The 12,100-nt window shown below is 50.5% G+C and overlaps 1 protein-coding gene across 1 annotated transcript in view; it reads right to left on the bottom strand.

The window, feature by feature from the left end:
* LOC141917610 (SKI family transcriptional corepressor 2-like) overlaps positions 1-206 on the bottom strand; it is an 18,477-nt gene extending 18,271 nt beyond the window's left edge. Inside the window, 1 exon segment of the mRNA XM_074810946.1 lies at positions 1-206. This exon segment is cut by the window's left edge and continues 1,879 nt beyond it. Coding sequence (XP_074667047.1) covers positions 1-206 — 206 coding nt within the window.
* Positions 207-12,100: the final 11,894 nt, after the last annotated feature.

Raw genomic sequence — 12,100 nt, 5'->3', positions numbered from 1 at the left:
TTAAGCAGGGTGTTGGAGATCTGCGCCAGGCACAGCCGCTCTTGCCCATCGATGACCAGGGAGACGATGGGGATGCCGTAGAGGATCACCTGTCCCACCTGGTTGGGCTTCATGGCAGCGTGGCCAGCCCTTGGTTGGTTTATGGGGTCCAGTGGGTACACACTGGATGGCAACGGCAGCAAGATGTCAGTGGGGCTGGTCGCCATCACCTCAGCGCCGGGGGGGCTTCTCTGCTTCAGCTGCGGGCGGGGAAGGGGGAGAGAGATACAACGCTGTCAGCCGTGGACCCACCGAGAAGACATGCACACTCCCCCCCCCCCCTCCCCCACTCGAGTGTCCCGGCATGGGGAGGCGCTACCCTTAGCGACCCCTCCCCACCCCCCCCGGCCTCACCGGGGCTGTGGGCCGCCCGCCTCTGCGCACCCTGGCTCGCCGACGTGCGCATCCCACCACGGGTGCAGAAATGCTGGTAAATGAGCCAATCGCCCCCGTTAGGAAGATGCCCCAACCCACGGGTGGCTCATCCTAAAACACGTAGCGGAGACGCGTGTCCGCGCCTCCCCGTCCTGGAAACCCACTGCTGCCCCGGGAAGACGCTCCACGGGCAACCGGTGGGCACCGCGCTCGCCTGCTCGGTCCGATGGGTTCCTCCCTCCGCACCCCCAGGGAGAGGGCAGCCGCGGGAAAGCGCGGAAGAGGAATGGAAAAAAAAGTTTTGATACTCTCCGCGGTCACCCGCGCATCCTCCTCACCCCTTTACCTCCGCGGCCGCGCTTTAGCCCTGCCGCCGCCGGGCCCTCCTCCAGCGGCCACCGGGAGGGGCTGCATCTCCGCGTCCGCCACCGCGGAGCGGCGCGGCCAGCTGGAGCCCTGCCACCAGTGCGGCGCGCACGCCGGCGGCTGCAAGCGCGGAAGCTCCGCGCCTCTCTGGGCGAGTGGCGGCCCTTCGTGGGCACGGTGACGTAAGCGTCGGGGGGGGGGGGGGGGGGCGGTGAAGGGGGGGAGGCCTCCCACCGCCGCCCCCCGCAGCGCTCCCCCACTCCCACCTGGCTCCACGCACGGTTTCCCGGCAAGGGGACGCCGAGCTCGGGGACGGAACGGGTGAAGGTAGGATGCGCTTTGGCTTTTTTTGCCTTTTTTCCACCTCCCCCCGTCTGAGCCTAATCACTTCCAAGAAACTAAATATGCTCGATATAAAAGCCGCGTCTTTTCGGAAACAGTATTTTTTAACAGATCTGTCCGAAATTACGGGGAGATAGAGAGAAAAAAAGATTATTTCTCGCCACAAGCGTATCCTCACGGGCACGAACAGCTGCTGTGACCCGCACTCCCTTCCCAAATACACTGCAGTGATTCACCAAAACCACTTTCAGAAGGGCCCGGACCCAGATTCTCGCTCCCACAAAGAGCAACACGGCGCAAATATGTTTTTTTCCTAATTGATTTATGCCCCCAATTAAGGAAAAATAACCCAGCAAATAGTCTGCAGCACGATAGCCGCGTGTCTCCCTTTTTTTTTCGAAACGAGGTGAATACAGTGCAGTAAAACCGCAGATTTTTCACGATCTACCCCCCAAAAAACAATGGCAAGAGGGAGCGGGGAGGCTCCCGGTGCACGGGAAAAGGAAAAAGTAAAACTCCTTTCTAGCTAAAACGGGGAGTACATCTGGACCATCCGGTGTTTCCTAATACACCTCTGATTTTTTATTCTTTTTTTACAAAAATGCTTCCACCTCTCTTTTTCTCTCCATGCACATGACCAATACCAAACCTTTCTGCACATGTAGCTACGAAAACTTGATGTTTGGGGTTTTTTTTACCTTTTTTTTTTTTTTTTTTTCCCCGGGCATCACAGATCCAGGCAAAGATCTCTGCACTGACCTTTCCCAGGATATCCACGCTAAAGCTCACCGACTCCGCTTTTTCTCCCCGGGCAGCGAAACGGCGGAGCCCCCCGGATCGCTCAGGTCCTCGCTAACTTTGGAAAAAAAAAAAAAAAAATCACACCTTTCCTTATTACTTTTCTCACTTCTTATTAAACCCTGTTCGCCCCCGTGCCTCCACTGTCACACGGAGGATCCCCCCCCTTTTCCCCTCCCTCCTACTTTTTCCCGATCCTCTTCTGCACGGAGCCCGCTGCTTTCGTGTGAGCAATAGCTAGAAGCCTCACATTGGTGAACATTTTAATCAATGCTTTCTAGCCAGACTGACATGAATTTTACACTTCAAAACCAGCAAATTGATTCAAAATGTTTTATTGGTTAAACCCATGTCACATTGTATGATCTATTATCACTCCACGGAGAAAATCTCCCCTCCTGCCTTCGCTCCCTGGTCGGCACCAGGAGGGACGGGGTGGGTATTTTTGAGGAGAAGCCGCCTGCTTTTGCGGGTGCTTGGTGCCTGCATGGGGTAGCCCGCTCCTCTGCCTCTCGGCCACCCGGTGGCTTTTCCCTGACGGTTCCCGGGAGAACCGGGGATGGACAACCTCGCCCCGGGCTCTAAGCCCGGCGTTGAAAAAAGAGGAAAAGCGGTTGCAGGAAGCGAAAGGGATGAGCGGATTTTGCAAAGCACCTTCAACGAAGCTGCCCCCCGAGCTCGGTCATTGCAGCCCGGGAGAGGCTGAAAACGCAGTCTCGGTCCGGGGAAGTCGTTAGCCAGCGCCTGCATTTTGTTTCGTGATGATTAAACGAAAAGCACAACTCAACTTTTTTGTTCACCTGCTCAGTGCTATTGACCCCCTTGAATCCCGCTGAAACCCGTGGGGACTGGGTGTACTAGTCCCCATGGCGGGGAGAGGGTGCAAGACCCAAGGCACTGCCCGCAGCCACACCGAGGGGTCTTGGCTCGATGGAGCCCTCCGAAGTGGGAACAGAGACTGACACGCACCTTAGAGAAGCGGGGCAAGAATATACCGTTCTCTACTTTTTCCTTTTTTTCCTGCTTAAGTCTGTTGGGAAAACTCGTGGGGTAGCACGACCCCAGCACGGGCACGGGGAAGTGAGCTCAGCTTGCTGGAGAAAGGTCGGTCCACCCGAGGCCCGCGGGGCTGCTCCGGCCGCAGCCGACCCCATCGTCGTCCCCGCGGGCCGGCTGGAGTCCAGCCTGGACCCCGGGCAAGGGGCGGGAGGGAATCCCGACTTGAGGTGGGGTATCTATACTCCCCCCCCCCCCCCCCCCCCCGAGTAGCTGCAGACCTGGGCTCCTGTCCTGCTGCCGCCTCCAATTACTCCTGTTCATTTTGTTATTTGCTGTTGCCGTTCGCAACGGCTGGGTTGGAGTCACCTCCTAAGTGAGGAGAGGGGAAGGTAGACAAATTTCTCCCAGAAGCCTGGAAGGGATAAATACGAGTCCTGGATCCTTTTCCCTCTTCCATGCTCTATCGCAATTGGAGCGTCTGAGCGGGAGGCGACAGCAGCGGATCCTCTCGCTGCAGATTACTTCGCGCAAAAAAGAGCAGATGAAAAAAGCAGCCAAGTTTAAACCACCCCAACCCACCCTCATGGATTTTATTTACTTCCACAGCGCTTAAATATTGTAGCAGAGAGGCCACGAGGAGCAAGATAACCTTAGTGCGTTTAAAAAAACCACAAAAAACCCCACCCCTAACGCGGATCCATTCCCTCCTCCCACCTCTCCACATCCTATTGAAACTTGCAACCGTGTAAGTAGCAGACACACAAAGTATCGTTATAAAACCGCTTCTCCTAACAAAATTCAGGCAGCAAAGGAGGTTTTTAAAATACTTTTGGGTAGATTTCGCTTGCACTGTTTAGTCTAGAGCAAGAAAGCAGAGAGGGCATTTGGAATAGAGGTGGTCCCATCTGGAAAACCCCGGAGCTCATTTAGATCACATCACTTCGGGCTTTTGTCTCTGCTCTTGAATAATCCAGCTAGACACAACAAAAGGGCAGAGATCTCTACGTGGAGTTTTTCAGTGGCAAGAGGACGCCTCGGAAAGATGCATCTATGATCATAATAACTGGAGGGGAAAAGACTCAACGCGATCTTCTCCTGGCTCTCTAAAGACACTGGGAGAGTTTAGGGATGGGGCATTTCTGGGTAGTTTGATATCCCTCCGGTAGCGGAAAGCCAGCACGACAGCTGAAGGCAAGGAACCGGGAACGACATCTTTTGTCTGAGGGAGCTCTCAACTTCCTAATTTAATATGCTCCGAGCGATCCAAACCCGAGGTGGTCCTCGACGAAGGTACGTGCAGACCTTAGCCAGGAGATGCGGATATCCCCGTCGCAGGAAGCCCCTCCCCCCCCCAGCATCACCCTCCCGAATAAAAACAGCACCCTAAAAAAAAAAAAAAAAAGGCGATTTGCGATTTTATTTCATCGTACAGGAAGCGACTGACAGCCCGGGAGTAGATGGGTGCTTTCCATATCCTGCTCCTCAGCGCTTAAAAACGCGAGTGGGTTTATTTCTGTCCTGCCTGGGGATAGGGTGGCAGGGAGGGAAAGAACTGCAAGTTTAGATACGGGTGAATTAACCCCCCGGGTGGAGGGGAAATAAAAGGAAAAAAAAAAATTCCCAAACGAAAACCATCTCAGCTATTGATTCTTTTTTTCTTTCAAGCGCATAAATTAAAGCGCCCCACACATCTTCCATCAGAAACGTGCCTGCTTCCAAGTATTTAAACGAGCAACAAACTTCCATGGCAGAGAAGCGAGGCCCCGGCCGGGCTGTGATGTGGACCAGCGAGCCCAAAGTTCCGAGGGAAACGTGACGCTATCGGGCAAAGAATCATCACGTCAGTAAATAATTCAATTTTGCGTCTTTCTGAACCCAGTCACCTTGGGTATCTTAGAAAGCAGATTGTACAAACAGGCAATTGAGATGAGTGCTGGGACTTTCAGAGGAGATATAGTGAACCAGCTTTAATTACTATCTTGAAATTAAAAATATAATATACAGATTTAAATTTATTTTCACCTAAATTGTGTATAAAATTATATGGCGCTTTTTCTTCCCCAGGCTAAGAAACGAATTGCCATCAAGCTTGTCACTAAAATGTCTGAAGTACTTCCCAAATCCTGTTCCCCAACACGCAGTAATAATGATACATTTATCATTACTGATGACCACCCACTGGTTTATTATTGCTTTGTTGCAACTATTACAAGAGACTTCTTTATTTACTGTTAACATTCACTTAAAGCTGAATGTTAATGACTCTTCTGAATGAGTTCTCCGTTATATTTCAGGAGTAGTTACGGTTTGGGTTTCAAAAACGGCATAAAAGAAGGAGAAATACTGTGTGATGGTTTGCTCCCGCGTTTTGGGGTTTTTGTGTGGTTTTTTTGTTGTTTTTGTTTTTCCTTCTTAAAAGGCCGTTTGAGAGGATTTATCAAAGTCGGATTTTCAACAGAGTTGCAAAAGCCTTGGCATAATGCACGTACTTGACTGTAGCTAATTATGTGAGTATTTTATTACAGGAGATTCATTCATTATTGATAAATGTTTGCAGTAACTTCCTGCTATGTAGAGTTGTATTTTATGAGGAATAAACAACCTACGGGGATTTGGATTGTTTGGCTTTTACTCTCCTGCACTCTTTGACAGATCACATTACCCACTTTGGGGTCTGGCTTGTCACCTTCTCCCTCTCTACACCCAAATGCAACTTCTTTCCTCTTCCACCACCACATCCCTCTCACCCCCTCCTCCCTCGCTATGATTTCAGGATTATGTTAAAAAAAAGTGACTTGCCGGGGAGGGTATTCTGCTATAGTCACGCTTCCGTAAAGCTATCTCTATGTAGGCGTTTCTAAAGGGTTATATGGACCGCTATGAGCTCCTGCTTCAGAGCGCACAGCAGCTCGTCGAGGAAGAGCTTGGGGGGGGGGGAAGAGGGCTTTTCCCAGGGCTCCCCGCTTCAGTTCCAGCTCTCAGACCCCCAAAGCCCTGGGGTGCAGCCGGTAAAAGATTTTTTTTTTTTTTTAAATTCTATCGTTTCCCCCATCTTTTAAACCTCGGAGCCGCCGACAAAGCAGAGACGCCTCTCACCAGGCTGGTGGGCACCTCTTATCACACCTCTCCCCCAAAATCAGCCCTTTCCCGAGCGAGGACGGTTGCTCCGGGTGGGAGAGGCCGAGCTACACCCCCCGCCCTTGCCGGCAGGACGCGGAGCGCTGCGAGGGCGCGGTGCTGAGCGGAAAGCTCCGCGCACCGCGCCCCCCCCTCCCCCCCCCCCCCGGCTTTGGCCTTGGGAACCAGTCAGCCCTGTTCCTCCTGTCTGATCTCCAAACTCGGCCCAAAATTCATGCTTTTGAATGAAAATTAAAAAAGAAAATATAGATGTAGATCTAAAAGAGAAACGGGAACGAGGAGACACATCCCCCTTCCTTCCACTGCAGTCCAAACTTGCGGGGGGCTCCTCTCACCCACCGGGGCTCTCCCAGCCAGACCTAATCCGGTGCCGGACAGCCGCCTTCCCCCCGCCCCGAAGGGCAGCACGACCCTGCGACCTATCGTGACAGCAAACGACATTGCTATTTATTCCGAGAGGGGGAGAAATACACCCAAATCAGGAGGTTCCTCCTCCGCCACCGCTCCATCCCGTCCCACCTTGCCCCCTAGCCCCCCAGTTTACCTGACCACCTGAGCTCCATGGGGCCCCCCCAGGCTGCAGGGCGGGGGCGGCCGGCGCGGGGTCGCGCTCCGCGGTAGCTCCGCTGCGCGTAAGTTTGGCTCCCGCCTCTGCTGCGATAGTTGTGCCGCAGGTGCGTCGAATCTCGGACGCCTTCTAGCAGTCAGGCAACACCCTACAAGCGGTGCGAGGATGTCGCCCCTTCCCCGGTCCCCTCCTTTCTCCAGGGGGATTCGTGGCCGCCCCCATCCCGCCGCTACCCTGGAGCGGGTCCGCCCTGACGGCTAAGAAGAATGGAAGATGAAGTGCCTTCCTTCCCCCCCCACGAGGGGAACAAGAGGGACGAGCTTTTGCTTTCCTAAACTTCCCCCCCCCCCATTTCCCTTTTCTTTCTTTCCCCACAAAAAAAATCCAGGTAAGTACCCACCCAACAGTGAGCGCTTTCCAGGACAAGAGGAAAAATCCCCCGCACCCAGTGCAAATTCCTACGGGAAAGAAGGGGATGAGTATCGCAGCCACCCTCTTAAAACCCGCATCCCCAACAAAACACTTCCCACAGATTACTCTACGTGTGGAACAAGGCGGCTACTTAAAAACACAAAGCCGGAGCCCTAATGAGTTCAATTACAATGTAGTAAACACATTGCCTCTACGCTTTAATTAAGCCGGCTGTCCAACTTTAACTCATTAAAAGAACAGTCCTTAGCTGACTGTAAGGAGACGAGTACCGCAGTTTATGTAGTTACGCTACGCGCATACTCCAAGGTATTGGAGGACAGGAGAACGTGTCCCCTGTCTCACAAAGGGGACTCCCGGCTCCCAAACGGGGATCACCTCTTGTCCCGGCCGCTGTGGGATCCATCCCCTTCCCCCGGGAAGGGGATCTGAAGGAGCTGGGATGACGAGGAGGATAGGAGTCCTGGGGGTACCTGGGATTCCTCGATCCTCTTCTCCAGGGAGAAGCCGGATAAATTTACGGGTGGGGGGAGGGATTCTCTAGGGACCGCGGAGCCCTCGCGCCCCGTCTTTTTTTTTTTTTACAAAAAAAAAAAAAAAAAAAGGAGAAAGCGGCTTGAAACGTATTTGGGCCAAGAAAGAGATCAAATTTACCCGAACAGCAAACTTGGTTTGATGCGTGAAATCAGGGGTCTGCAGGGCCGGATCCTGCCCTGCGGAGCTGGAGGGGTGCCTGGGGACCGGAGCGATGCGAAGTGCCGGGAATGTGGGAGGGATTCCCCCCAAAACCACCTATGCTAAAGCTCTCCCTGCCGAGTTGGGGCGCAGCCCGGTCCGCATATCTCCGCGCCTTTGCGCTGCGGTTTAGCTGCTGCTCCGGGGGTCACCGCAGCAAAACGGTTTGGGGGGGGACCCAAATTTCCCTTCACTTTCTCCTTTCGCTCCCGAGGAACGGCGACCCGCAGTGTCCCGGGTGGGGACAGCCGACCTGTCCTCGAGCCCTGGGATGACAGTGGCGGAGCAGGGATTTAAGGTTTCCTGCTGCAGCGACTGCTTCATTAAGGATTAAAGCATTTTTATTTCAAATTGCAATGCTTGGGGGATAGCTCTGAGGGGGTCCGGGTTGGACACCCCTCCCACCCTTCCCCAAATCCCATCCCACTAGCATTGCTACTATTTTATTATTTACGTTATGAGCGTAGTTACCGTTTTATCACAGCTCCAACCTGCTGGAGGTTGCATTTATTTTTCTAGACCGATTGAAAGTTTCTTTTTTTTTTTTTTTTTTTGGTAGCTATATTTGACATTTAAAATCTGAGTATGCAAAAAGAATTTAGCAGACAGGAGCCGGCTCAGTCTGATCCCCCTTCTCTATAGTGCCAGGTGCTTTAGAGAAAGACACACAGAACTGCAACAAGCCTTTCAGAAATAAGTTTGGGTGGTTGGCTTTTGTGTTTTGTTTTTACCACAGCAGCATTTGGCTGATCCCAGACAGATTCAGAAGCCCTGATTTTTTTTGCCTCCCTGTTTGGCTGGGGTCCTGTTGCTGTTAGCTCTGCCTCTTTGAACCTGCCTCTCCACGTGTCAGTGGCGCTCAGGTCGCAGAGACTAACACTGCAACACCGCAATTAGCCTGCCTCATTAAACCTGCCAATCCACATGTCAGTGGCGCTCAGATCGCAGACTAATGCTGCAGGAGGTTAAGACCTTCACGGGGACACCAGTACAAACACCAATATGATGGATACAAAATGTCCGTTTATTAAACTGTGTATCTCACCTATATACGTTCACCAAGTACCTCCTTCGTGGGTGTGCCCTTAACATTACAAGCCTATCCATCACCTTACCTCATAACAAGGGAGGGCTACAGCTATTCCTTCCGTACATCGCGAGATCTTCCGAACGCCACTCCCTACACTTCCCCCTCCCCATGCTTTATAACATCATTATTCCTGATTGATTGTCATTATTGCGCTGTTTCAAGTGGTGATGAGCAAGACCCATATGTCGGTCTAAGAACAAAACATTAACCTTCTTAAACAATCTACAAACTACAGCACTAATGCATGTAAAGGTGATACAAGTAGCAAGAAGCACACCACATATTCCAATAATTCCCCAAATGAGCCAATCCCAACTAAGCTAATTAGTAATCTAAGTCCACACGTTGTCAAGCCACCCAAACCATTCTGGTTTTACAAAGGTGACTGTGATGAAGACATAGCAAGATTCTGCCCCTGTATCCAGAGGAAAGCAGACGTCTTCGCGGTGATGTTCTCGTGCCCGCTCTCTCCAATATCCTGCGTGAGTTGGCAACACGCAACCAAGGAGGGTGATCCACCACCAACGCTGTAACACAAAACTCCATCTTATGTTAGATCAGGTTTTACACACCGTGCGGGTATCCATTTGATTAGGCCGTCCTTTTCCACTGCTGCGTACCCACACCCAAACACCCTCAGTGACCACCCCGACTCCCAAGCTATCGTGCCTGGTTCCCTGATCTGGACCAAAGGATAGTTCTTCGTCGCCTGGGCTGGTATAAAATGTTTCCACAGGGGAGGTGTAGACTCATCGCCTCGAACAAAATGATTTAGGGTATACAAAGCGCGTGACAAAAGAGCCTGTTGGCGGTCTATGGGTATTGTCCCTCTATGACCTTCCCCCTCCCCAAGCTGTTGGAGCTTTGCTTTCAGGGTGCGATGTGCACGTTCCACTATCGCTTGTCCTTGACTGTTATAAGGAAGGCCGGGTACTAATTTGATGTCCCACAATGCACACCATTCTTTTGTGCGTCTAGCAACAAAACAAGGGCCGTTATCTGTTTTGATCTCTTGTGGCTTCCCTAACAAGGCGATAACGCCTTCCCAATGAACAATAATGTGTCTGGCTGTTTATTGTAGAGCTAAAGGTGTCAATGGTTACTATGAGATACTTATTTGGTTTTAACAATTCACATGTTGTTACATCAGTTTGCCATATCTGATTGGAAGAGAGACCCCGTGGATTGACACCTGCCTCCCACAGTGGGCCTTTTCTTTGTTTTGCAGCTGCACCTGCAAGACTTATTTCAAGACTTTAGCAATTAAGGGTTAAGCGAACTTGAAAAAACACAGCATACTCAAAATAGTTCCACAGAAGGCTAGAAACAATACAGCAGTTACAGTTACTAGTTAAAAGAGTAGACTAATTTCACTACTTTGAGGGATATGACTAAATACTACAAAAATAAACAGTAAGGAAAATACGGAATAGCACACTTACTTAATGGGGTACTAACATTCAGATCCGCAATTGCTGGGGAACCCTGGATGCAGCGAGAATTTAGAGTGCCCTTCCTTGCAAACCAGAAATCCTACGCGATGCGTCCATCCATAGGTGAGGCATCCAACATCGCTGCAAGCAGGTCCAGCCTCATTTATCTAATTCAGCAGGCCAAAATAACTGGCAATTTTCTTTGAGCAGAAACATCTGATTTCATCCTCCTGTTGGGTTCCACCCAGAGCCTGGCCACCACTCAAGGGGGAAAACCAAGGGAGTTTCTAATAAGGTTAAACACTTGGGGTCCTGCTTCTTGATACTGCTAAACAAGGAACTTAAATACACACATTCTTATAGCATTCCATCCTTATTAATAACTACATTTTATCTAAGCTACATCTTTTACTAGTGACTAATAAGCCTATATATTTCACCAAGGAATTACAATTACTGTTAGCATTTTTTCTTAAAAAGGTTGGCAACCATAGTGTGATTAAGGACAGAGATATTTTGTCCTATTGCAGTTGCAAGCATTACCCATACATTCTGCTTAAATGATCAGCTGAAGAGATCGTGAACTGTTGGCACAGGGGCATCCACAGCCGGCTCCTGAGTGTCCACCAAAAGCTGCCTCTCACACCTCGGGTGTGGTCACACACAGCTTGCTGGTAACCACCGGGACTGTGACCTGTGAAAATACAAGCATAACCTCTTCCCCAGGTTATTAAAGGATATGGTCCTTCCCAGTTACCACTTTCCAGGACTTGAAGCCTGCCCTGGACTTCTTGTTGATCTGGTATCTGCGACAAGAAGTGACGCAATATTGGTGGCACCTTTCATGATCAGTTTGGCAAACATTTCTGGATGAGTAGTGACCGTCTTGTGCATTTGGTGTGACAAAAAAAAATCCATTCAACAATAACAAGAGGGTCACTAAGTGTTTCATCCCATTGAAACAGCAGAGCATAAGGCTGCCCTGGAGGGTTAAATAATACCAGTTGATATGGATGGCCGGGCACACATCGTGATGCTTGTCTTTCTGAGATGGCATTAGCCACACAATCGAGATCTTGTTTCGCTGTCTCTGTAAGTACTCTGGGTGATGTCAGTGAAGGATCTCCTCGCAAAATATCAAACGAGCTATGCAGATCATCATTAGTTAGGCCCAACAATAGCCATATCCAATTTATGGCTCCCAAGAGTTTCTGTAAATCATTTAAAGTCTTAACATCAGTTTTAAGTTTAACCTGTTGCGGGACAATGGTCTGTTCACAAATTCTCCACCCCAGGTACTGCCACGGTGATGATCGCTGTACCTTTTCAGGTGCTATTTGTCACCCCATTTGAGATACTGAGTCTTTGGGTAAAGCAAGAGCCTTTTCCATGATCTCCTGTGTTTCTGCTGCTATGAGGATGTCATCCATATAATGATAGATAACAGCCTGGGGGACCTGCATTCTAACAGGGCTCAAAGCCTTTGCAACAAACCACTGACACATCGAGGGACTATTTTTCATGCCTTGTGGCAAAACAACCAAGTGGTACTGTCTTGCAGGTTCACTAACATTAATACTGGGAACAGAAAAGGTAAATTTAGGTGCATCATCTGGATGCAGGGGAATGGTAAATACCAATCCTTTAGATCAATTATTACAAGATGCCAGTTTCAGGGACTCATTGTTGGGGAGGGCAGGCCTGGCTGTAACGTACCCATATCCTCCATGGCATCATTAATGTGTCGGAGATCATGTAAAAGTCACCATTTACCACTTTTGTTTCAAA

Source organism: Strix aluco, chromosome W (assembly GCF_031877795.1).
Source record: "Strix aluco isolate bStrAlu1 chromosome W, bStrAlu1.hap1, whole genome shotgun sequence".
Lineage (NCBI taxonomy): Eukaryota > Metazoa > Chordata > Aves > Strigiformes > Strigidae > Strix > Strix aluco.
The sequence above is the reverse complement of the archived record's forward strand: the minus strand, read 5'-3'. Positions and strand labels throughout refer to the sequence as shown.